This window comes from Leptodactylus fuscus, chromosome 6, assembly GCF_031893055.1.
Source record: "Leptodactylus fuscus isolate aLepFus1 chromosome 6, aLepFus1.hap2, whole genome shotgun sequence".
Taxonomy (NCBI): domain Eukaryota; kingdom Metazoa; phylum Chordata; class Amphibia; order Anura; family Leptodactylidae; genus Leptodactylus; species Leptodactylus fuscus.
This window is the reverse complement of record NC_134270.1, coordinates 23,611,466-23,638,404: the sequence shown is the minus strand read 5'-3', so window position 1 is coordinate 23,638,404 and position 26,939 is coordinate 23,611,466. Positions and strand designations below refer to the sequence as shown.

The following is a 26,939-nucleotide window of genomic DNA, read 5'->3' as shown; positions in this document are numbered from 1 at the left end:
AATCACTCCTAACACTGCAAAAGGTATACGGGTGCATTTATTAACACATTAATACCACTAATAGACCTTTAAAAAATACAAACAAAACATTATTTTCCCAGAAAACCCCTTTAAGGACCGAGGCATATTTTATTTTCACATTCACATTTTTTTCCTCCCCGCATCCCCATCATTTCTTCAGTTCATAGACTCACATGACGGCTTATTGTTCACGGCACAAGCCCTTCAATACCCTGCGCAATGTACTGGGAAGCTGGAAATACATTCTGAATAAAGTGGAAATTGAAAAATATAATATTTGCAACAATTTCTTATGGTCGTCTCTTTACGGTATTCACTGTGTGGTTAACCCTTAAGTACTATCCTGGTGTGTGTGATAGTGGTGTATGACAGTACTTAAGGGTTAACATGACACGTTACCTGTATTCTGTGGGTCAGGACAATCAGCGATACCAAGTTTATATCGGATTTGTAATATTTTTGATAACTTTTAAAAAAGATAAATTTATAGCAATATAGAAAAATCTCTTTGTGCTGCCGTAGTGTGACAGCTGGAACTCTTCCATATTTATGAGTACGGAATCGGCTATGGCGGTTTTTTGAGCAATTGCTAAATTGATGGCGCGCTATAGATGATGCAGTTACATTTTGTTAAGGCATCTATAGCCACAATCGGTGCAGGAACCAATCGGGGCCAGTGCTGCTGTATTATATTGCCGGTCTCCCCGTATATGGAGAGGACAGAGCTGCTCTCACCCAATCACTGGCCACATGTGGCAACAACTTCCATTGGAACAAGCCCCAGGGTGTTCCGGCACTGGGCAGCAGCCGAGGACACCAAAGTGTCGGGGGCAAGTAAGTAGGTTGTTTTTTTTTTCTCCTTCCTCCTGAAAAAGAAAACCTGTATTTCCTGGACAACCCCTTTAATAACAGTAGGGTGAGGCTGGCCTAACATGTCTATTCATGCCGTGATTTCCAAGCCTTCGCCTTCGTGGTTTTGCTTCTTCAGTGTAGAGTGTATACATATATACAGCTGCAAGAGGGGGAAGGAGACTGACTACATATATAGCTGCCAGTAGGAGGCGCTCTCACACACACGATCAGACAGGCACAGTAGAGAACAAGTTGATAGGGAGCTCCAGGGAAAGGTAACAGTGCGGGACTTTCTCTTCGCCCCACTCCGGCAGGGCCCGGGTCTCTCGCCGCCCGACCTGCCCTCACTCTCCGGGTGGATTTGTTTTGGCGCCAGTTCTTCGGAGTCCGTTTCGCGGCTGCATCTGCTGATGACGTCAGGACGCTCTTAGACCGCCACCAATGGAACGCCACAGGGCGCCGCAGTCAGCCAATAGGGAGCCAGTAGTCTGCGGCCTCAGCCAATGGGAGCGGAAGGCTGCTGAGCGGGAGGAGGCTGAACTGGCGGCGTTTTGGTCACGTGAGGTCTGCCTTCGCGCGGGAAGTTTGGTACCGGAGACCCTGAGATGAGGTGACCGGAGCCGTTTCCGCCCCTCCCCCGCTTAACCGCTAACAATATGGTCGGGGTGATCGCAGTATCCGCCCAGCTGGAGGACTACACGGTGCAGGTGAGCGGCTGCGGTATAATAATCCCGGTCATATCCCTCGTCATGTTCTACCCCCTCTTATTCTGTCTCCTGCCCCACAGCGATATCACACCTGTTATATATCCTATCGTCCTGGTATTATAGCTCTGCTGACCTGTCATATCCCCCATCCCCCTCTTATTATATCTCCTGCCCTCTCATGTTATCCCCCTGTAGTCATATCCCCCTTCCCCAGGTTGTTTCTTATACGTTGCTCCCCCCCCCCCCTTATTTATTATATCTCCTGCCCTCTGATATGATCCCCTTGTAGTTATATCTCCTGTCCTGCCGTTATATCCCCCCATAACCCTATTCTTATTTATTACATGTCCTGTCCTGCCGCCATATCTCCCTGTTAGTTATTATACCTCTTGTCTATTGGTCATACCGCCCCCTCTGATAACAGGAGGACTGAAGGTATAAGATCACCTGCCCTCTGGTTATAGTCCCGCTTGTTATATCTCCTGACCTTCAGTCATATCCCCCCCTCCCCCATGTTATTATACATCACGTCCCCCGATTATAAACCCCCCCCCCCTCATATATTATACCTCCTGTCTCTCACTCATATCCCCCTCCCCCATGTTATTACACATCACCTGGTTATAACCCCCTCCTATATATTATACCTCCTGTCTCTCACTCATATCCCCCTCCCCCATGTTATTACACATCACATCTCCTGCTTATACCCCCCCCCTCCCTCTTATATATTATACCTCCTGTCTCTCACTAATATCCTCACTGTCTCAGAGTTGGCAAAAAGTTAGAACTCCGACTTCAAAATACAATTTTAAACTGTATTATGTAATTATTGTTGTACACAGTCTGTAGGATTGGGATAGAGGGGTTATCCATTTGTTTTTGTTTTTTTGGTACTATTCCGTTATCGGGCCAGCAGCAGCGCAGTTCAGCAGCAGCTTTCGGGACAGCAGTTCAGCAGCGGGAATTACAATGACATCCGAGGACTGCTGGCCCGATGCTTGTGCCCAGTAACCAGTACATCGATGACCCCCCTCCCCCATCCTTCTCCTCCTGCCAGTGCTGCCCCCCAGCTCTCCTTACATCTTCCCCGTACCCTCTCCCCGCCACACGACTAGGCCTCACCTCAGCGCTAGTACCGAGACCGAAAGGAAAGACACCGGGGCTCAATCCAGGCCCTGACAAGAAACACGCCGACTATAGGAACGGTGAGCTACAGCGAGCCGGAGGGACAAACTTTCTGCAGCGTCCGGCGGCTATCTAGTAGCATTCATTGCTCAAGATTTACGGTGAGGCCTATTACAGGGAGAGGGTACGGGGCAGATGTAAGAAGAGCTGGGGGGCAGCACTGGAAGGAAGAGGAGGATGAGGGCATCGATCGATGTACTGCCTACTACACACAAGCACGGCCTCTATCATCGGGCCAGCATCGGCTTAGTCATGTGGCGGGGAGAGGGTACGGGGTAGATGTAAGGAGAGCTGGGGGGCAGCACTGGAAGGAGGAGGAGATGGAGGGGGGGTCATTGATGTACTGGCTACTGGGCACAAGCATCGGGCCAGCAGTCCTCGGATGTCATTGTAATTCCCGCTGCTGAACTGAACTGCTGTCCCGAAAGCTGGTGCTGAAATGCGCTGCTGCTGGCCCGATAACGGAATAGTACCGTTTTTTTTTATGTAGATTGTGGGGCCCATATAGAGATCACAATGTTAATTTTTTTTTTTCCCTATCAGTATGTCTTTGTAGAATGGGAGGAAATCCATACAAACTCCTTGCAGATGTTGTTCCTGGCGGGATTCAAACGCAGGTCTCCAGAGCTGCAAGGCTGCAGTGCTAACCACTGAGCCACCGTGTTGCCCTATGATTTTCTCTAACTTTTCTAGTGGTGACAGTCTGTTGTCTTGATTGGTTGCCAATGGTTACAACCACAAATGCAGAAACTTTCTACAGTGTTAGCCAAAAGTATTGGCACCCCTGTAATTCTGTCAGATAATACTCCTTCTTCCAGAAAATGATTGCAAGCACAAACTATTTGGTATTAATATCTTCATTTATTTTGCGTGCAAGGAAAAAAAACACAGTATATAGCATTCGGCCAATCAGCGCTGGTTCTGCAGGAGACTCGTCCTTGCTAGTAGGGAGAGCTGGCAGCTTGCTGTTACGAGGGAGCTTACTTTTTCTCATAGGAATGAATTGACCAGCGTTGATGGGTCAGTGTACAGCATTCAGCCAATCAACGCTGGTTCTGTTGCAGGCTCGTCTGTAAGGAGGCGGAGTCTAAGATCGGGCCTCAGCAGTCTCCATTGTGATCCGATCTTAGACTCCTCCTCCTCCTCACAGACGAGCCTCCAGCAGAACCAGCGTTGATTGGCTGAATGCTGTACACTGGTCAATTTATTCCTATGAGAAAAAGTCAGCTGCCTCGTAACAGCAAGCTGCCAGCTCTCCCGACTAGCAAGGACGAGCCTGCTGCAGAACCAGCGTTGATTTTCCGCAGGCTCATCTTTGCTAGTCAGGAGAGCTGGCAACTTGCTGTTACGAGGGAGCTTACTTTTTATCAGCACAACTGCAAGTGCTGTGCCGTTAAAGCGCACGGACACCATAGACTATAATGGGGTCCGTGCACTTTAACTGCACAGCACTCCTCCTCCAACCGATCAAGACCACAGACTGTGATCACAAGATATTTAGAGAAAATCTTTAAAACTCTGCAAAATGTTTAATTCTATTTGCAAAAATGTTTAACTTTTTTAATTATCTACAAATTTAAAAATAATTATGTACATGGGAGACCTCTTTAATGACCGATTATCTTAGGTCACTCCCGTTTATTCATGTCAAGCAGTTTTTGTCATTCACATCAGAAATCCTGATTGGAGGCAACACGGTGGCTCAGTGGTTAGCACTGTAGCCTTGCAGTGCTGGAGTCCTGGGTTTGAATCCCGCCAGGAACAACATCTGCAAGGAGTTTGTATGTTCTCCCCATGTTTGCGTGGATTTCCTACCATTCTACTGATAGGAAAATAAATGTACATTGTGATCCCTATGTGGGGCTCACAATCTATAAAATTAAAAAGAAAAAGAAATCCTGATTTGGCTAGTGTACGGTTAGTGACATATCCATTAACCAATGGCAGTGTGAGACAGGATGCCCTACAAGCAGAATGGTTGCGAGGTTACATTGGTTAATTGAGCCGACTTTCAATTATTTTGCGACTCATTGCCCAGCCCTAGTTTATCCCCCTAGTACCGTATATACTCGAGTATATACGGTACTTTACAGGGATTCAATCACTAGGTGTTTTTTTTTTTTTTCATAAATGAGAGGATCTTTACTGTTTCTGTCTGACCATGACCTTCAGCCATTTCTGATGGATTCAGGAGTGGGGCTGTGGAGTAGTCAATGCTTTGTCTTCCTGTGACCCCCCCCAGCCCTGATTATACCTCCCTGGTTATTATCTCCTGTCCGCGGTCATAACTGTTTCTTTCCTATTACAGCCATGCAAGAAGCAACGGCGGGATGAAGAGCCACCGAGTAAAACCATCACAAACTACTTTTCACCTTTATCCAAAACCATTGATAAGGGGCTCTCCTCTCCCAGAAGCAGCAGCATAGCAGATTATTTCATCAGAAGCCCCCTGGCTACCAGTAAGGAGCGTACCCCAAGTAGCAAGACGACAAGCCCCGTCTTTGTGGCAAAAAACAGAGAATCCCCCTCAACGCCACTATCCAGCATTTCTAAACAGGGCAGCAAAATAGCAAAGCGAGGAAAACGAACTAGACTTATAAAGAGACTCAGCGATGCGGCACCTCCCTCTAAGCCCGGCAGCGAGAACCCCGCAAATAGCGGGATCACCGGTAGTGACACAGCGGCTCTACTGGCGGAGATCTGTAGTCAGACACAAGACCTGGCTTCTGATGAGGATGATGTCATATTTCAGTCAGAAACCTGCACTGCTGAGAGCAGGACTAAGCCACAGAGGGGGCAATGCCTAAAGAGGAGGACCAGGGGGGAGGTGGAGCTGCAGGATAGTGGGCAGCCAGTAGGTCCCTCCAATAAACCGCCTGCAGTAAAATCTGTTTCATCAGAAAGCAAGTCCTCGGTGGGGGGCACAAGCCTTGAGGTTCATGCTGACAATTCCTCTGACAACCTTGGTACCTTAACTATATCATTTGAGGATTTCATGAAAAGTCAAGAAGAGCACAACCAGTCCATCTCTGAATCCAGACCAGTGGACCAGTCAGATGTGACTGATGCTACAGGTGGTGACCCTGATGTGGTGCTGTTGTCCTCCCCTAAGACGGTGACTGTACAAGCTCAGGTTCACCTGTCTCCACCTCTCCCATCACAAAACTCCACAAAAATTGCTTCCATTTTTACGAAGAACAAAGTCGATAAAAAGAAAGTTGACCTGCTGGAATGTGAGCAGCTCAGCCCTGTGGGCCACAAGAGAAAATCCAACGTGGTCATACCCGAGGAAGACCTGGAATTAGCAGTCATTGATGTAGAGAACTCCGAACCACAGAAGCAAAAGTCTTCTACGGCTGAAAGACAGCAATTCATGAGAGCGTTCCGGCAAGCGGGCGACTCTTCAAAACCCAGTGCTAAGAAGAACCTTGCAAGGAGAAAAGACCTCAAGGAGGGAACAGAAGGCCATTCAAAACTGAATGCTGAGGAGCAGCCTTCTGACCAACCCATCATCGAGGAGAACAAGGCTGAAGAGATGGCCAAGGCCTCAAAATTACGGAGAAAGAAGAAGCCAAAGCCACCCACACCAAGAATAGATACCCCGAAATCACCTGTGGCTTCTGAGAGCCCAGAGCAGTCACCACTGATACAGAGCAGCCCTGGTTTAAGGAGGAGTTTAAGGAGACAGAAGTCGAATCTCTCAAGCAAATCACCAGAGAGGACGTCGGTAGAAGGTCCGATACTCATGTCCACTCCAAAAGTGAGGACTCCCTGCAGAAAAAGCGATGTGTACAAAGCTGAAGTTCTCACCGTGCCGTCTGACACAGAGTCCCCGATCAGGTACCTGCGGTCACTGGCCTGGTCTGCATGCTGCAGGCGGCCATATAGTTATGTAATGATGCCCTAGTCCTGTACTCGCTGCAGGTGGCCATATAGTTATAATGGTGCCCTAGTCCTGTACTCGCTGCAGGCGGCCATATAGTTATGTAATGATGCCCTAGTCCTGTACTCGCTGCAGGCGGCCATATAGTTATGTAATGGTGCCCTAGTCCTGTACTCGCTGCAGGCGGCCATATAGTTATAATGATGCCCTAGTCCTGTACTCGCTGCAGGTGGCCATATAGTTATGTAATGATGCCCTAGTCCTGTACTTGCTGCAGGTGGCCATATAGTTATGTAATGGTGCCCTAGTCCTGTACTCGCTGCAGGCGGCCATATAGTTATGTAATGATGCCCTAGTCCTGTACTCGCTGCAGGCGGCCATATAGTTATAATGATGCCCTAGTCCTGTACTCGCTGCAGGTGGCCATATAGTTATGTAATGATGCCCTAGTCCTGTACTTGCTGCAGGTGGCCATATAGTTATGTAATGATGCCCTAGTCCTGTACTCGCTGCAGGTGGCCATATAGTTACGTAATGGTGCCCTAGTCCTGTACTCGCTGCAGGTGGCCATATAGTTACGTAATGGTGCCCTAGTCCTGTACTTGCTGCAGGTGGCCATATAGTTACGTAATGGTGCCCTAGTCCTGTACTCGCTGCAGGTGGCCATATAGTTATGTAATGGTGCCCTAGTCCTGTACTTGCTGCAGGTGGCCATATAGTTATAATGATGCCCTAGTCCTGTACTTGCTGCAGGTGGCCATATAGTTATGTAATGGTGCCCTAGTCCTGTACTCGCTGCAGGTGGCCATATAGTTATGTAATGATGCCCTAGTCCTGTACTCGCTGCAGGTGGCCATATAGTTACGTAATGGTGCCCTAGTCCTGTACTCGCTGCAGGCGGCCATATAGTTATGTAATGATGCCCTAGTCCTGTACTCGCTGCAGGCGGCCATATAGTTATGTAATGGTGCCCTAGTCCTGTACTCGCTGCAGGCGGCCATATAGTTATAATGATGCCCTAGTCCTGTACTCGCTGCAGGTGGCCATATAGTTATAATGATGCCCTAGTCCTGTACTCGCTGCAGGTGGCCATATAGTTATGTAATGGTGCCCTAGTCCTGTACTCGCTGCAGGTGGCCATATAGTTACGTAATGGTGCCCTAGTCCTGTACTCGCTGCAGGTGGCCATATAGTTATGTAATGATGCCCTAGTCCTGTACTCGCTGCAGGTGGCCATATAGTTATGTAATGGTGCCCTAGTCCTGTACTCGCTGCAGGTGGCCATATAGTTATAATGATGCCCTAGTCCTGTACTTGCTGCAGGTGGCCATATAGTTATGTAATGGTGCCCTAGTCCTGTACTCGCTGCAGGTGGCCATATAGTTATAATGATGCCCTAGTCCTGTACTCGCTGCAGGTGGCCATATAGTTATAATGATGCCCTAGTCCTGTACTCGCTGCAGGTGGCCATATAGTTATGTAATGATGCCCTAGTCCTGTACTCGCTGCAGGTGGCCATATAGTTATAATGATGCCCTAGTCCTGTACTCGCTGCAGGTGGCCATATAGTTATGTAATGGTGCCCTAGTCCTGTACTCGCTGCAGGTGGCCATATAGTTACGTAATGGTGCCCTAGTCCTGTACTCGCTGCAGGTGGCCATATAGTTATGTAATGATGCCCTAGTCCTGTACTCGCTGCAGGTGGCCATATAGTTATGTAATGGTGCCCTAGTCCTGTACTCGCTGCAGGTGGCCATATAGTTACGTAATGGTGCCCTAGTCCTGTACTCGCTGCAGGTGGCCATATAGTTACGTAATGGTGCTCTAGTCCTGTACTCGCTGCAGGTGGCCATATAGTTATGTAATGGTGCTTGCTGGAGCTTGCCATGCGTACTTGCTGTAAACAACTATAGATTATGTAGTGATGTCCTAGTGAAGTGCACTGTTATGGGTAAAATCCTGGTTAGGGCGGGTTCAGACGTGCGTCCGGTCTCCATTTTGCAGGTTTCCATTTCTTGCCCGAGAAGCTGGACAGGAGACTGAAACCGGCAGGCAGTTTTCAAACCCATTCATTTGAATGGGTTTGCAAAGTGTCTGCCCTTGAGCATCTTCTGCTCCCCGCGGCGAAACCAATTTTTTTTTTTTTTTTTAACCGGACACAAAGTTGGACATGCAGGACTTTATGTCTGGTTAAAAAAAAACGGTTTCGACGTGGAGACCAGAAGACGCTCGCAGGCGGACACTGAATTCCGACGGCAGAAGACGGAAACCTCAAAACGGAGATCGGGCGCTGTTGTGAACCCGCCCTTATTGAGGTTCTTTCTTGAGACATTTTTCTCCTTCGTGGCCAGGGCTGAGGAGTCAGGAAAAAAGTTACTGACTGGGTTCAAAATAAAATCATTAAATTCTAAAGTTTTTAGTATCGTCTACTCAGATGTAGTTTGTTACATAGTGAACTTATGTCTCATACAAAAATAGCCGGACCCACCAACCAACAGTGTAACGTTAAAACAAAAGATTCAGCAGAGTAGCAAAAAATGGAAATACAATTCATTACACGTAAATATATAATCACTAAGAACGATAATACAAAAGACAACCGGGCATGATGGAGTGAACACAGAAAACCATTCCAAAGTATAGAGAATCAAATAGAGCAATAAATACCTAGAATGATGTAAGTGCATATGTGCAGTGCTAAAAAAAAAAAAAAAAAAAAAAAAAAGCACATAATAGAGGACACAAAGATCTAGTCCCACTATGGTATGATAGCATATACCAAATAAAAGAATTTCTGAACAAAACCGGTGTGTGTGTAATGGCCTGTAAACTCGCCAATCTCGTGTTCGCATTTTCTGCTTTCTAGGATGAGATTTACACGCGTGACGAGGAGAAGTGGCGGTAGACAGGCCGGCTCTGATGATGACGACACATTCACACCGGGATGTAAAAAGGTTAGACATAGTTTCATAGAAGCGGGAGGTGCGACCACCCTACTCTGACCACTCAGTCCGCTCATTCTGTGTTCTGTCCTCCATAAACAGGTTTCTGAAAGCTCAAAGAAAATCAGCAAAGCCAAACAGCTTGTCGAGAAAGCAAAGGCAATCCAGCAGAGTATAGGGAAACTGGAAACCCCCCAGAGGAGGTCCAGACGGCAAAAGAACCGCGGCACGCAGGTATCCTGACACCACAATGGCTGATGGCTCAGTCACTATGACACTTAGCTGGTCAGCGGTGGGAACATTTGGGACATCACTGCTGTAGTATAAACCTTTCTAGGCTCCTCCTAGATAACACTCATTTTATATAGTCCTGAACATGGCGGCTGTCAATACTGAATATTCAGAACATGGCAGGACAGCGGCCGTCCATCTCGTCATGTTTAGAGCCGCGTCTGATGTCGGGGTCTCTTTCTTTCCTGCAGGAGCCCGTAGTCATTAAAGACTCTACCAACAGCCGAAAAGAAGAGCAAAAGATGGCAAATCTCAGGAGTCTAAATGATATCTTGGGGAAGAAAGTGAAAGTGGCCAAGCTTCCTTCCGGTAATATGTTATGTCATGAGCTGCTATAAACTAGAGCAGATGTAGGAGGTCCCTTCTGAGTCTTATAATACAAACCCCTGCTGCTGTAGAACCTCTTTAGAAAAGGTTTACTTCATGTTGGATGTGATGCTTTTCATTAGGAGCAGACGTGTTCCTTCAGTTTATGCACCAGTCACCTTCGTCTGTTGTGCAAGAATTTGAGTAAGTGGCATCCATAATATTAGTAATGCAACCTTTATGCAAATCAGTGAAGTTCTGCAGCAGCTGAGGTATTGGGCTTTCCAAAGTCAGACTGTGAGGGTAAGTTCACACGAGGTTTTTTGGTCAGGATTTTGAGGCTGTATCCACCTCAAAATCCTGATCAAAAGACGGTTCCCATTGAAATCATTGGTAGCTGGTCAGGTGTTTGTTCCGGCTCCCGGAAACAGAAGTGAGATGCTCATTTTTCAGGCCGTTTCGCCTCGCGATTCGGCCTGAAGACACTCCCTCCTCCTGACTAGGCCCATTTATTTGGCCTGATCCGGAGTGCGCGTCTGGATGCCTGTGCAGTGCACCAGTATTCAGTCGCTGCTACCCATATTTTGGACCGGAACCTGAGGCTCCTCCGCCTCAAGTTCCGGTCCAAAAACACCCCGTGTGACCTTACCCTGACAGAACTTTTCTGAAGTGTTGTAGCTGACCTGAGGTTCTCTATTCTGCAGGAGTTATACCGGAGTCATCAGCAGCATTCATGAACCCGCTGAGCGTCCGATATTTTATAGCAATTATTTGGTTCAAACCATTATTGTTTCTGTTTTTGAAAGGTCAAAAGAAGGAGGCAAAGAGGAAAGTGGACAAAGGAGGAGTCATCACTATAGACGATGGGTATGTGAGGATCAGACCTACAAAAAAAAACCTAATCCTACTGCTGCATATAAGCTTGTGTATGATGCTGTTATACCACACATAAGCTGCATGAGGGGATCTTTGTCCTTATCTGCAGGGCCATCAGCTGATTTTAATGTGTTTTTTTTTGAGTTAAAGGCTGGAGTGGATTTAACAGAAAGGAAATGTCTAAGAGCTTCCTTTTATATCTCCTCTTCCTTTTCACTCTTTACCTTAAACAAAAAATTGTAGCAAAATCTGCAACAAAAACCACTGCGTCTCCGCGATGAGCATTTCTGACTTTCTAATCACTTTTGTTTCAGATCTGAGGTGTCAGAAAACTCTCAAGATGATGAACAGTTCAAAGCCCGGAGAGAATTCCTCATGAGCGGCTTACCGGATTCTTTAAAGAGACAGATAGCAAAAACCACTGCCATCATGGAGGCTTATTCTGTGTCCGGTTCTTCTTTCCAGACAGTCGTCCATGTGCAGCAGAGGGATGGTGAGTGCACTTTAGCGTAACAGACCAGGAAACTCCTCCTAGGGGCTTTGTCTACTTGTATGGCCATCCTATAAGAAGCAAGTATGCAGATAATCTTAAGTTTTGTCTATACATTTTATATGATGACCTGTCTCCATGATTACCGGCTATAGATAATCCTTGTGCGTTCTGATCCTTAAGTCATGTGCTATTCTTCTTTTGCCTTTAAAGTCCCTGTCTGTCATCTGTAACCTTGGGGACACAAAGATAAGCATAAGAGCTGTATACACTATGTGGTGGAGGGTTGTTCGGCTGTGACGGATTTATTTATTTTGCTAGTTGTCTGGCACTTGCTCATTGTGCTCTCCTGATTCTGCAGGCTGCTCCATGTGGAGTTTGGCGATGCCTCGCTGCCGTCTGCTGACTGATCTCACTCCGTTGGAAAGCATTGTTCCAGATGTTACACGCCTCCTCTCTTTTGGAGATTTCACCCGTGTAAACTCTAAATCGGCAGCCCAGCCGTACCCTAAACTGGTTAGTATACGCCAAGTAATGGTGAACAATCATTCAAGAGCCCCCCCAACTGGTGCGTCATTTCAGTATGCCTACACTGGTTTGTTTCTGTGCAGACTTTTCTGCAGTATGTGGATGAGATTTTAAGGTCTCATCCACTTTGCTGATTTTCTGCATGGACTTTCCAGTGTCTATTCTTGTGTGGATGTAACACCAGGCTGAATTTCCGTACCTTAAAGGGATCCTATCATTCAAACGCCTTTTTTTTTTCTCAGTATCACGAAGGAATAGCCTTAAGAAAGGCTATTCTTCTCCTACTTTTTGTTGTCTTCTCCGCGCCGCCATTCACTTGAACTCCATCTTCGTCAGTAACTGCCTTTTCTTGCATCTTGCTGACAAAGATGGAGGCGGCGCTGGAGAGGGTTCTCTTGCAGCACTGGGGACCGCCCCCCAGTGCTGCAAGAGAACTCACTTGTATACCGACAAAAACCGGGATTTCAAGTGAACGGCAGCACGGAGAAGACAACGAAAGGTAGGAGAAGAATATTCTTTCTTAAAGGGGTTGGCCACTTTCAGACCAATATTGAGAGACAAACGTATAATAAAAAGTTGTACAATTTTCCAATATACTTTCTGTATCAATTCTTCACGGTTTTCTAGATCTCTGCTTGCTGTCATTCATTCTGTTACTTCTAGAGGATAAAACTCTGACCATGGTCATGTGATTTACGGTCCATGGTCATGTGATTTACGGTCCATGGTCATGTGATGAGCACACATGTGTCGCTCGTTACAGTCACAGTACAATATTCAGACATTTGCCTGGTAATCAGCTGTGCACCTGTGCACTCATCACATGACCATGGACCATAAATCACATGACCATGGTCAGAGTTTTATCCTCTAGAAGTAACAGAATGAATGACAGCAAGCGGAAATCTAGAAAACCGTGAGGAATTGATACAGAAAGTATATTGGAAAATTGTACAAATTTTCATTATACAAACCATAACGTTTGTCTCTCAATATTGTTCTGAAAGTGGCCAACCCCTTTAAGACTATTCTGACGTTACTGAGAAAAAAGGCATTTGAATGATAGGATCCCTTTAAGGAGTTATGGCACAAGGTGAGGACGGTAGGTCCTTTCTCCCGCTGCATAATCAGCCTGACCATTGCCAGAGTTAATGTAGACGTGTCTGGTGTGGATGGCGCTTCCATTCACTTCCCTAGGAGAGCTGGGTATAGTAGAGCGCTTCGGCAGTGTCTCCCATTGAAGTGAATGGGAGTGCAGTCTGACATCAGTCAAGTCTACGTTCAGCCTGGCTGCGCATTGGGCTGGCTCGCCATGGTCTTGAAATCAATGGGGGTGTCTGTGCCAAAAAAAAAAATGCTTTAAAACTATATTCAATTTTAAGTGCACTGTGTGCATGCAAACTTGTGGGAAATGCACTTCACTAAATCAATCTTCACTAAAGATGCAAGGAAAGGTGAAAAAAAAAAAAGTGGCCAGACCTGCAGCCATCAACGTACCTGGATGTGTCTGTGGATTCCACAATCAATACTTGTCTGTCTTCCAGGTCCCCAGGAGCCCAGTGTACTCCGATGTGATCCGGGACCGTCTGCTGGAAGAGATTCGCTTGCACAATCCACAATTCCCCGTTAGAAAGTTCTTTAAGCAATTCCTCAGGAAGCAGAGCGATTACCTCCAGGATGCAAACAAGTCAGGTCAGCAGTCTGTCATGTCTTGGGCTCCTCGCAGAGACTCTTCATGAAGCCGCTTCTTGGAATGTCTTACCGTTTGTATTCTGTATTCAGCAGCATTGCAACAAAGCGAGAAGTCTCTGAAACTTCCAGGAGACCTCATTGCAGCCGACTGCTCTGTCCTACGGGAGAAGGACAGTGGGACAAAGCGTAAACGAAAGGAATCTCCCATCACAAAGTGTAAGAGGAGAAAACCAGCAACGAGTACAGGAGTTGAGGATGAAGCCCAGTGTGAAAGTGCACCAAACTCTAAACTCTCGAGATCCTCTCGAAGGAAGAAAGGAGGCCCGCCTGCTGAGCCCGATGTGGTCATTATAGAGGAGGAGAGCCCCGTGCCCCCAGCAGAGGGTAGGTGTAGTTAGATCTGTATTAAAGTGAGGGGGGGATCCATACTCTCCTGTCCCCAGTGCTCTGGAGTCCTCCCAGCGCAGTCTGGGCCTTTTGCTAGGCTGTCTTTTCAAAGTGAAACTGTTCGCTGGCGAAGTCCCTGATCCCTTCCACTGAGGCCATTCAGCGGCCTCAGGAAGAGACCCCGGGTTGTCACATGTAGTGGTCATGTGCTCTTCGCAGGGACTTCATATGGTCCTATCAGAAGGACCGCATCACATTGGGAGGCAACGAGGAAAAGTGATTCCCACCTCCCCCAGCCTATTTAAAATAAAAATTTATTTACATGGACAACCCCTTTAATGGTAGTACTACTACCCCCAGGCGTGATACAAAAGGAAACAATGCTGTGTGCAGATAATCCCTACTATTGTTCCCCACTTTAGATGTGATCAAGGAGGATGTATTGTGGACCGAAAAATATCAGCCTCAGAATTCCAGTGAACTGATCGGAAATTCTGCGGCCATTCATCGCCTGCACAGGTACTGGGCGCCTTGTCTTGCTGCTCTCGTACCTCTCCTGTGGATCTGACGTCACAATTGTTGATTATTGTTATCGTCTGTTTTCTAGCTGGCTGAAGGAGTGGAAGATCCGAGCAGAGAAGGAGGAAAAGAGGAATCAGCTGCAGAAGACGGGGAAGGATAAGGATGGTAATGTTTGGTGCCCTAGTGTCTGATGGTAGCCGTGCCCTTCTGGGTCATCTGTAAGCTTTATGGTGTGTGTTCTGCAGATACCTGGGACACCGGGGACTTCCATAATAACGAGGACAGTGATGAGGATTCCCTGTGTAACACTCTGCTCATCAGCGGGCCCCCAGGGGTGGGGAAGACAGCCGCCGTCTATGCCTGTGCCCAGGAGTTAGGGTTTAAGGTGCGTCATCTGCAGAATCTGCTCTGCGCTGTCTCCTCGCAGATCAGGTAGTCACACTTTGCTCCCTTTCAGGTGTTTGAAGTGAACGCTTCATGTCAGCGCAGTGGCCGTCAGATACTGGCTCAGCTTAAAGAAGCCACCCAGTCCCACCAAGTGGATCAGCAGGGGGTCAATGCTCACAAGCCCTGCTTCTTCAGCAGCTTGGGCAGCACCAGGTCTCCTAGTAAGTCTGACAACCCCTGACTCTGCTCCGGTGTCAGGCCACTTCTTCTCTAATAGGATTTGTGTTATTAAAGATGTTAAACTCCAGATGTGTAACCCTAGGAAAACTGCACAGTCCAAAGAGAGTGGTGTCCTCTCCAAGGAAGCCGCCCGTGTCACCCCGGGGACCAGGCATGAAGAAAGGACTGGCGCCCAAATCCTTGGCTAACTTCTTTCAGAAAGCAACTCCAAAGCAGAAACATGAAGTCAGAAAAACAAACCCTGATCTCATCACTGGTAAGTCTGACTGTGCCCCCCTCCCCCCCTATTCATCCACCCAAAAAGGATAATATGAGGGTTTCCACTGTATTGCTCCCTGTTATCAACCATTTCAGAACAGGGAGAGGCTTACTGTAGAATAAGTGACATGAATTGCAGAATCCCTGCAGGACCTCCTGTCCTTACCAATGTCACCTGCACAAGCCGAAGCTACAGATTTTGGGGTCATTATGCAAATATTAGGGGTCTGTATTCTGTTTGGATGGAAAGCAAAGATTCTCTTGTTCAGCTTCACAGCCTGCCCAGGATGGAAAAGCTTCAAGAACAGAAAAAGGGTCTGGATCAGACGAGTCTCAGCGCAAAACAGCCACGTCTCTTATTCTGTTTGAAGAGGTGTGTATCGGGGGAGGGGGGAGTATGGGGATTGTTGCGCTCTATATTTGGCGGTCCCGTATCTGAGCTGTGTCCCCTCCGTCTGTGGTGTTAGGGGCAGTGGATTGTGTGTGTTGTGGGGGAAGGTCTATGAATGAGGGTGGATTTGGGGATCCCATGTATGAGCTGTCCCATCGGGGATCCCATGTATGAGCTGTCCCATCGGGGATCCCATGTATGAGCTGTCCCATCGGGGATCCCATGTATGAGCTGTCCCTCCGCGGATCCCATGTATGAGCTGTCCCTCCGCGGATCCCATGTATGAGCTGTCTCTCCGGGGATCCCATGTATGAGCTGTCCCATCGTGGATCCCATGTATGAGCTGTCTCTCCGGGGATCCCATGTATGAGCTGTCTCTCCGGGGATCCCATGTATGAGCTGTCCCATCGGGGATCCCATGTATGAGCTGTCTCTCCGGGGATCCCATGTATGAGCTGTCTCTCCGGGGGTTTCCCATGTATGAGCTGTCCCTCCGGGGATCCCATGTATGAGCTGTCCCATCGGGGATCCCATGTATGAGCTGTCTCTCCGGGGATCCCATGTATGAGCTGTCTCTCCGGGGATCCCATGTATGAGCTGTCCCTTCGGGGATCCCATGTATGAGCTGTTCCTCCAGGGATCCCATGTATGTGCTGTCCCATCAGGGATCCCATGTATGAGCTGTCCCTTCGGGGATCCCATGTATGAGCTGTTCCTCCAGGGATCCCATGTATGTGCTGTCCCATCAGGGATCCCATGTATGAGCTGTCCCATCAGGGATCCCATGTATGAGCTGTCCCATCAGGGATCCCATGTATGAGCTGTCCCTCCGGGGATCCCATGTATGAGCTGTCCCATCGGGGATCCCATGTATGAGCTGTCTCTCCGGGGATCCCATGTATGAGCTGTCTCTCCGGGGGTTTCCCATGTATGAGCTGTCCCATCGGGGATCCCATGTATGAGCTGTCCCATCGGGGATCCCATGTATGAGCTGTCTCTCCGGGGATCCCATGTATGAGCTGTCCCTTCGGGGATCCCATGTATGAGCTGTTCCTCCAGGGATCCCATGTATGTGCTGTCCCTCTAGGGATTCCATGTATGAGCTGTCCCATCAGGGATCCCTCTGACTCTTGTGTGTTGGGGACTATAGATTGGGGTTACCCATGTATCCTCTGTGTCTCACTTGTGTGTGTCTTGCAGGTTGATGTGATCTTTGATGATGATGTTGGATTTCTAAGTGCTATCAAGACTTTCATGAGTACGACCAAGCGGCCGGTAATTCTGACAACCAGTGGTGAGTACAGGGACAGGCTACCATAAGGGGTGCAGTGTTTGGGATTCTGTGGGTCAGGAGAGGTGCTATGTAGAAGCTAATGGCAGATCTGGACCTGAGCTAGCCATGTTACATACATGATCTGTGTCCTAACCCTGGCCAGAATCCAGAGTATTGCACATATCAGTTTCTGATGGCGCTATATATTCACCCAGGCCCCTCTCCAGTGCAGATACATCTGGTTTTCCCCTGTTATCAGCCGCTTAGTGATGCATCTGATACCTTCTATTTTCTCAGATCCCACATTTGGGATGATGTTCGATGGATCATTTGAAGAGATTTCCTTCCATACACCTTCTGTGGTGAGTGGTCTGTTAGCTGGAGCGGGGTCTCCAGGTGGTCTTCTTCTGCCTGCTGATCTTTCCTATGTGTTTCAGGTAAACGTCGCCAGTTTCCTTCAAGTCCTTTGTTTGGCTGAACACCTCCGGACGGACACCAAGGACATGATCACATTTCTCACTGCAAATAGATGCGACATCAGACAGAGCGTCCTGCAACTGCAGTTCTGGGCTCGCAGCGGAGGGGGTGGACTGAAGGAGAAGCTACTGCCACCTCCTGGTGAGTTCTCCAAATTGCTAGTGTCATAGAAAACTAGATGTGATCACATAATATCAGCCATGAGGATGAGTGTGGAGCAGCTGTGGGGGAGGGGGTGATTCTGTAGTACTGAGGTCTAGAATGTTAGTTCCTGCGCTTAGGTAATCTCTCTATTATAGAAAACCACAACACTGAGAGGACAAATAGGAGTGATGGCACTTCAGCAACTGATATCAGTGTCAATGACGTGCCCGGGTGTAACGTGGGCTGTGCCGAGAATCTGCTAGGTGTGAATAACATCATAGCTCCGACTGACAGCCTGATCTGCTTTGTAAAGGTGAGTGATCCATATAAGGTGGTATTGGAGGAGTGTCAATGGATCAATCCGAAACCCGGGACATGGAGACCCACAATCATAACTCCCATCCCCCTCTATTTCAGGAGAAGATCCTGGAGGTGACGCATTGGGACAAGATCCTGCGGCTGCTGACAGAGTTTCACAGCAGGAACGTTTATTTCACCTCTAGTAATCTGGAGTTCCTTGTTCCATTACCCATACACATGGAGGAGCCCACGGCCCCCGCTGCTTGTGTGAACCCACAGACAACCTCACTGCCTGACAATGATGATGGTCTCGCAGAAGACGTGGATGTGAAACCATCTGCAACCATGAAACGCAGACGGAAACTGGTGCTGCTGAACGACAGCGACTTGTTTGAAAGCGACTCCAACTCTCTAGATGAAGCTCTTGGTGTTGTCACAAAGCAGCCTGAAGAGAAGAGCGTGTCGCAGAGTGATGAGGTCAGGACTGAGGTGTCAGCAGTGACTATTGTAAAGAGGGCGCAGTCCCCAGCAGAGCTGAAGGCCTCTGCCCTGGTGTGTCAGTGTCTGGACTCTATGGCAGAGTTTGCAGACCACATGTCGTTCCTGGACTGCTACACTAGTGACACGGCTGATCCTGCACATACCTGCAACTCCAACTGGACAGGGAGCAGATTAAAGCACGGCCTTTGTGATGGGCTACGGACTGAGAGCAGGGACTTGTGGAGTGCTCAGAGCTGCGGGGAGGTCCGCGCTCTCATAGAAGCCCTCTCCTTCCACAAGTGTTCTTCCAGACTCTCTAATGCTCTGGATTCTTCCCTGGAGTTGTGCAAGCAGTCTGGTAAAGACCCCACCGAGGAGCTGACACTGCACGTGAGCAAGATTCGTGGTCAGGTGCACTTCAGCCAGCTGGCGTCCACCATAGAGTAAGTGTGTGGGGTGCTGCCTATATCGATGGCCCTATGCCTATATAGATGGCCCCACGTACAGTCAGTGGCTCATGAGCTCTCTGCTTCTATTACAGTGCTGGTGAGAGTCGGCAGTCAGTCGTAAAGGATGTGCTGTCCCATCCGGCCTTCGTCAGCCTGGGGAACAGACAAGTCAATGTGACGGATTACCTCCCAACCCTCCGCTGTATCTGCCGCTTACAGAAGACAAAGGAGGAAGGCAAGACTAAAAGAAGGTGAGGGAAGCCATCAGCATGGAGGGATGCATGGTCTTACTAATGACTCTGTTTCTTAAGTCATGTGAGTATCCCGTATATAGACTCCCACATTTTGTCTCCCCAGGTTTCTTCACTATCTAGAGGGAATCCATCTAGAGTTACCTAAAGCAACACTAAGCAGTCTGGCCTTGGACTTTCCCTGAGCCTGGACTGTGTGCGGTGGAGGAATCGGGCACTTCCTGTGTTGTATAAAGGACTTGATCTTCCAAATGGAGGATGTAATAATTAATTTTTATTTATCAGTGCAAATCTATTATTTATGGGATCACGTTGATTCAGGGGGCGGCAGGGAGGCCGGAGTGCAGCTCTGTGAGTCTGAGGCCTCGACCCCGTACACACTGCACACTCTCCACGTCTGTCAGTGACTTTTATATTGATTTTTTATTCTTCCCATCCCAGGATTTCTTGTATTTACAAATAATTTTTTTTTTTTTTTTACATTCTGGAATATTAAAGGAGGTTTTAAATAAAGTGCCATCTACCTCTGGTCTCTGCCCTGAAGTCACCAGGTGTCTACCCCATCATTCTTGACTGGCTGAGAGGGATCAGGTCACCTTACAGATATGAATGTTCTCTTGTTTGGTACATATATACACACAGCTATAACATACAGTAACGGCATCGCTGCCAAACTCTTCTTCACCCTGCTGCTGTGACCTAAAGCCGAACAGTCTCAGCACTCACCCAGGAATCTGTATGATTTAATAAATGCATGTTTATTTCGGGAGGAAGATGAGCGGGGCTTAGAGTAGTTTATTATCCTCCTCTGGTCATTGATATGTGTTGTACGGCTGCTCCATAACCACACACTGTGACTTTAGCAGTGGCTAAGGCTGTATTCAGACTTGTCTCCCGCCTGTCCAATGCACCAAATAGAGGGAGGGTCAGGAATAGCAGAGCCACTCTACATATCCAGCAGTCTGGGCCCATGTCTAATGTCACACTTTGAGGTCATGTCACTGAATTCCCAATAGAGGGATTGCTCTGAGGATAGGCCTTGGGTCCAGACTAGGTTCCCTCAGATGGATGTGTGATATCTAGAGTGACCTGCAGGGTGGCGCACAGTATAAAATTGTCAATGCGATGTGAGGAGCCAGAAACTGACAACGGCATCCAATCATGGAATATATTATCACTATACAAGGGGTCTACATCAGTGACCATACTGACTGTTTCCCCGCACAGAGGCAGTTAGGAAAGGATTGACTGCATCTAGGTGTCAGGTTTCCCGGTCAGTTCGTAGAAAGCGATGGCCTGCAGAAGCGCGTCACACATTTCCTCATTGCGGTTCTGCCCTCGGGGATGTAGTCTGTGCTTGTACTGAAAAATTAGGTCCTCAGTGAATTGGATCCGAGGTCGCTCTGTGGTGGTGGCCTCCTCCACCAGCCGCTGTACCAAGTCCACACCACTGGTTTTAGCGCCACCCACCATGATGTCAAAATGTTTCCCTACTATGGTGCGGCCCATACTGAACACCCTGTGCGGCGCCTGCTCTGCTATATATCCCGGGTTCAGCAGCGCATACAGCATGGCTTCCACTATCCGTAAGTGCAGCGTCACGGGAAACATGGAGGCATTCTGGGAGGAGAGTGAGCTTTTCTCCAGGATGTAGATGTCTGCTGCTGGGAACTGGGAGACTGCAGAGCACACCTGAAAAGAGAAAGCAGAAGAGGCATGAAACTACAGCACAGACAGCAGCAGCCCCAGGTAAGTAAATGCCACTTACATCCTCCAGGTAGAGGTCGGCGTGCTGCTTCCCCCTCACCAGATGGACCCATTCATGCTGCTGCCAGTCTCTGACAGTCAAGGTGCGGTCCACGTGAGCCCAGGCCAGTCGCTTCAATCCAAACACAATGGAGATGATACTGTCTGTAGCCTGAGAAGACAAGAGGCGCTGGTTACCTAAAGTAGTAAGAGCACCAGGGAATAGGGGAAATAAAGGGGAGGGGTGCTCACCTGCAGGCGGCTGAGAGAGACCTCAGGCTTTAGAAAGCTGGCACTGTCTTTTCGGCTTAGCCTCTTGCCCTCACTGTGCGGGCTTCTGGGAGCAGTGTCACCCCGTGTTTCAGTGTACATGGGTCTGACATCAGGGGGGGACGGCAGATCCTCCCAATACGGGTCATCTAGCAGCTGCTGCGTGTACCCTCCATTATCGGTTACCGCTCCGTGTTGGGCTTCATTTTTACTCCTCACAACCCTGGTGCAGTGTAGAGGACGCAAGTAAATCTTCAGACCTGTAAAAGGAGAGTCAAATGATCAACAGTATATGGGGGGGTATAGAGCAGAGGGAAGTATACGGGGGTGAGGGAGGTATGTGGGGAAGGGGATACTGAGGTGTAAGGGTGGGACAATGCGGCACAGTGGGGGAGATGGAGATATAACAGGAGGGGAGACGAAAAGCAGAGGCAGTACAGGCGGAGAGGGGGCATTAAGAGGGGGACACAGTACAGGGGGTATATAGGTACGTAATGTTATGGGGGAGGGGTAGTACAGGGGGTATATAAGTACGTAATGTTATTATACAGCCACATATCACGACGGCCGCACTTTTACCTACCACCATTGATCAAAGTTTTCAAGGTTCCGGACATTGCTGTCACGTGTGCCGTGTCACATGGGTCGCAAGCTAATGACGTCAGAGCATGTAATTTGGTTCGGTTTGGAGTCGGCGCGTGCTCATACTGCCAGAAAAATCAGAGCCCCCTAGTGGTGATAGCGCGCCTCTAAAAGCTGAGACTCCAGGACCCCTGTAATATAATATATCAGTATAACTGGCAAAGTAGGAGAGGGAGGGAGAGTGTATACAGGTAGATAAGTGGTTATAGAGAGAGTGTGTATACAGGTAGATATGTGGTTATAGAGAGAGTGTGTATACAGGTAGATATGTGGTTATAGAGAGGGAGTGTGTATACAGGTAGATATGTGGTTATAGAGAGAGTGTGTATACAGGTAGATAAGTGGTTATAGAGAGAGTGTGTATACAGGTAGATAAGTGGTTATATGGAGAGAGTGTGTATACAGGTAGATAAGTGGTTATATGGAGAGAGTGTGTATACAGGTAGATAAGTGGTTATATGGAGAGAGTGTGTATACAGGTAGATAAGTGGTTATATGGAGAGAGTGTGTATACAGGTAGATGTGTGGTTATAGAGGGAGAGTGTGTATACAGGTAGATATGTGGTTATATAGAGAGAGTGTGTATACAGGTAGATATGTGGTTATAGAGGGAGTGTGTATACAGGTAGATGTGTGGTTATAGAGGGAGTGTGTATACAGGTAGATGTGTGGTTATAGAGGGAGTGTGTATACAGGTAGATATGTGGTTATAGAGAGAGTGTGTATACAGGTAGATATGTGGTTATAGAGAGAGTGTGTATACAGGTAGATATGTGGTTATAGAGAGAGTGTGTATACAGGTAGATATGTGGTTATAGAGAGAGTGTATACAGGTAGATATGTGGTTATATAGAGAGAGTGTGTATACAGGTAGATATGTGGTTATATAGAGAGAGTGTGTATACAGGTAGATATGTGGTTATATAGAGAGAGTGTGTATACAGGTAGATATGTGGTTATAGAGGGAGTGTGTATACAGGTAGATGTGTGGTTATATAGAGAGAGTGTGTATACAGGTAGATGTGTGGTTATATAGAGGGAGTGTGTATACAGGTAGATATGTGGTTATAGAGGGAGTGTGTATACAGGTAGATATGTGGTTATAGAGGGAGTGTGTATACAGGTAGATATGTGGTTATAGAGGCAGTGTGTATACAGGTAGATATGTGGTTATAGAGGGAGTGTGTATACAGGTAGATATGTGGTTATAGAGGGAGTGTGTATACAGGTAGATATGTGGTTATATAGAGGGAGTGTGTATACAGGTAGATATGTGGTTATATAGAGGGAGTGTGTATACAGGTAGATATGTGGTTATATAGAGGGAGTGTGTATACAGGTAGATATGTGGTTATATAGAGGGAGTGTGTATACAGGTAGATATGTGGTTATATAGAGGGAGTGTGTATACAGGTAGATATGTGGTTATAGAGGGAGTGTGTATACAGGTAGATATGTGGTTATAGAGGGAGTGTGTATATAGGTAGATATGTGGTTATAGAGAGGGAGTGTGTATACAGGTAGATATGTGGTTATAGAGAGGGAGTGTGTATACAGGTAGATATGTGGTTATAGAGAGGGAGTGTGTATACAGGTAGATATGTGGTTATAGAGAGAGTGTGTATACAGGTAGATATGTGGTTATAGAGGGAGTGTGTATACAGGTAGATATGTGGTTATAGAGAGGGAGTGTGTATACAGGTAGATATGTGGTTATAGAGAGAGTGTATACAGGTAGATATGTGGTTATAGAGAGAGTGTATACAGGTAGATATGTGGTTATATAGAGAGAGTGTGTATACAGGTAGATATGTGGTTATAGAGGGAGTGTGTATACAGGTAGATATGTGGTTATAGAGGGAGTGTGTATACAGGTAGATATGTGGTTATAGAGAGAGTGTGTATACAGGTAGATATGTGGTTATAGAGGGAGTGTGTATACAGGTAGATATGTGGTTATAGAGAGGGAGTGTGTATATAGGTAGATATGTGGTTATAGAGAGAGTGTATACAGGTAGATATGTGGTTATATAGAGAGAGTGTGTATACAGGTAGATATGTGGTTATAGAGGGAGTGTGTATACAGGTAGATATGTGGTTATAGAGGGAGTGTGTATACAGGTAGATATGTGGTTATAGAGAGAGTGTGTATACAGGTAGATATGTGGTTATAGAGGGAGTGTGTATACAGGTAGATATGTGGTTATAGAGGGAGTGTGTATACAGGTAGATATGTGGTTATAGAGAGAGTGTATACAGGTAGATATGTGGTTATATAGAGAGAGTGTGTATACAGGTAGATATGTGGTTATAGAGGGAGTGTGTATACAGGTAGATATGTGGTTATAGAGGGAGTGTGTATACAGGTAGATATGTGGTTATAGAGAGAGTGTGTATACAGGTAGATATGTGGTTATAGAGGGAGTGTGTATACAGGTAGATATGTGGTTATAGAGAGAGTGTGTATACAGGTAGATATGTGGTTATAGAGGGAGTGTGTATACAGGTAGATATGTGGTTATAGAGAGGGAGTGTGTATATAGGTAGATATGTGGTTATAGAGAGAGTGTATACAGGTAGATATGTGGTTATATAGAGAGAGTGTGTATACAGGTAGATATGTGGTTATAGAGGGAGTGTGTATACAGGTAGATATGTGGTTATAGAGGGAGTGTGTATACAGGTAGATATGTGGTTATAGAGAGAGTGTGTATACAGGTAGATATGTGGTTATAGAGAGAGTGTGTATACAGGTAGATATGTGGTTATAGAGGGAGTGTGTATACAGGTAGATATGTGGTTATAGAGGGAGTGTGTATACAGGTAGATATGTGGTTATAGAGGGAGTGTGTATATAGGTAGATATGTGGTTATAGAGAGAGTGTATACAGGTAGATATGTGGTTATATAGAGAGAGTGTGTATACAGGTAGATATGTGGTTATAGAGGGAGTGTGTATACAGGTAGATATGTGGTTATAGAGGGAGTGTGTATACAGGTAGATATGTGGTTATAGAGAGAGTGTGTATACAGGTAGATATGTGGTTATAGAGGGAGTGTGTATACAGGTAGATATGTGGTTATAGAGGGAGTGTGTATACAGGTAGATATGTGGTTATAGAGAGAGTGTATACAGGTAGATATGTGTTTATATAGAGAGAGTGTGTATACAGGTAGATATGTGGTTATAGAGAGAGTGTGTATACAGGTAGATATGTGGTTATAGAGGGAGTGTGTATACAGGTAGATATGTGGTTATAGAGGGAGTGTGTATACAGGTAGATATGTGGTTATAGAGAGAGAGTGTGTATACAGGTAGATATGTGGTTATAGAGGGAGTGTGTATACAGTAGATATGTGGTTATATGGAGAGAGTGTGTATACAGGTAGATATGTGGTTATATGTAGAGAGTGTGTATACAGGTAGATATGTGGTTATAGAGAGAGTGTATACAGGTAGATATTTGGTTATAGAGAGAGTGTGTATACAGGTAGATATGTGGTTATAGATAGAAGGTATAATACAATGGTAGGGGGAAAAGTGACAGTAGATGATGATGTGAGGTAGGTGAGCCTGACATTAGATATCGATGTGAGGTAGGTGAGCCTGATACTTGGTAATGCGGGGTACCTGAACCTGCTTTTTGATGTTTAATTGTAGCTGAAACTGATATTTTATGATGATGAGTAGGTGAGTCTGATACTTGATGTCAGGTAGGTGAGACTGTTATTTCTTGATGTGGGGGGCTGAGTTCAGACTGGGTTTTTCGGTCCGGAACTTGACGCAGAGGCCACCTCAGATTCTGGACCAAAAAACGGGTAGCCGTGACTGTATGCCTATGCACTGCACCGGCATCCAGCCACACACTGTGCTCCGCATTAGGCCTAAATGAATGGGCCTAGTCGGGATGGAGTGTCTCTAGGCGGACGTCCGGCCGCAGAATCCGCCTGAAGAAAGGGAATGTCACTTCTTTTTTTCCCTCGAGCGGGAACAAACCACCCACAGAAAAAAATAAATAACCGGCTCCCATTGATTTCAATGGGAGGAATTTTTTTGGTCAGGATTTTGACGCAGAATCCGCCTCAAAACCCAGACCAAAAAAACACCTCCATTTGAAATCAATGGGAGCCGGTAATTATTTCCACAAGCGAAAAAAGAAGCGACATGCTCTTTCTTCAGGTGGATTCCACGGCCAGACGTCCGCCTGAAGACACTCCCATTCATATTGGCCTAATCAGGAGCGGAGTGCCGCGACTGGATACCGGTGCAGTGTTACCCGTTTTTTGGTCCGGAATCTGAGGCGGCCTCCACGTCAAATTCCGGTCCAAAAAACGCTGTTTGAGCTCGGCTTAATAGTTAGAGGAGTAGGCGAGTGTGATAGTAGGTGATCCTGATATATGATGATGAGGGATAAGCGAGTCTGACCACATCTGGGTGAGTCTAATATTTGATGTGGGGAAGGCGATACTACTATTTTACTCTAAGTTGATGACCCTGTCATTTGATGATGAGGGTTAAGTGATTCTGCTATTTGATGCCAGGTAGGTGAGTCTGATATGTGATGAGAGATTGGTGATATTTGATGATAAGTAAGCGATCCTAATATATAATAATGAGGGTTAAGTCTGTTAATTGATGTCAGGTAGGTGAGCTTGCTGTTTGTTGATGACACAGACATGAGCTTGGCATTTGATGAGGGGTAGCTGAGTCTGCTATTTGACAACAGGTACATGAGCCTAATTTTAATGATAAGCAATTGATCTATTCATATGATAATGAGATACGGGGAGTCTGATTTCTGATAATGGGGGTCTGCAAGTTAGTAGGTAGGAGAGTCTGCTATTTGGTGAGGAGGGGTTGGTCAGTGATATCTGATGAGGTAGGTGACCCTAATATAATAATGACAGGTGAGTAGGTCTGGTGTTTGATGACAGGTGAGTCTGAC

At 46.9% G+C, this 26,939-nt stretch overlaps 2 protein-coding genes across 2 annotated transcripts; one reads left to right on the top strand and one right to left on the bottom strand.

Annotated features, from left to right (window-relative positions):
- Nucleotides 1-1,436: 1,436 nt before the first annotated feature.
- ATAD5 (ATPase family AAA domain containing 5) lies at nt 1,437-19,535 on the top strand. The gene is made up of 23 exons (XM_075278430.1): nt 1,437-1,580; nt 5,077-6,608; nt 9,518-9,605; nt 9,696-9,827; nt 10,076-10,193; nt 10,997-11,057; nt 11,381-11,559; nt 11,918-12,072; nt 13,629-13,776; nt 13,867-14,160; nt 14,586-14,682; nt 14,771-14,850; nt 14,931-15,070; nt 15,143-15,293; nt 15,395-15,568; nt 15,840-15,943; nt 17,162-17,255; nt 17,532-17,596; nt 17,672-17,852; nt 18,011-18,168; nt 18,273-19,078; nt 19,177-19,335; nt 19,442-19,535. Exons 1-23 carry the CDS (start codon nt 1,530-1,532, stop codon nt 19,518-19,520), a joined length of 5,046 nt encoding a protein of 1,681 aa, XP_075134531.1. The 5' UTR covers nt 1,437-1,529; the 3' UTR covers nt 19,521-19,535.
- A 90-nt stretch (nt 19,536-19,625) lies between these two features.
- Nucleotides 19,626-21,986, bottom strand: TEFM (transcription elongation factor, mitochondrial). The gene is made up of 4 exons (XM_075278429.1): nt 21,935-21,986; nt 21,334-21,611; nt 21,104-21,253; nt 19,626-21,027 (listed from the first exon to the last, which is right to left on the bottom strand). Exons 1-4 carry the CDS (start codon nt 21,966-21,968, stop codon nt 20,590-20,592), a joined length of 900 nt encoding a protein of 299 aa, XP_075134530.1. The 5' UTR covers nt 21,969-21,986; the 3' UTR covers nt 19,626-20,589.
- Between the last annotated feature and the right edge of the window lie 4,953 nt (nt 21,987-26,939).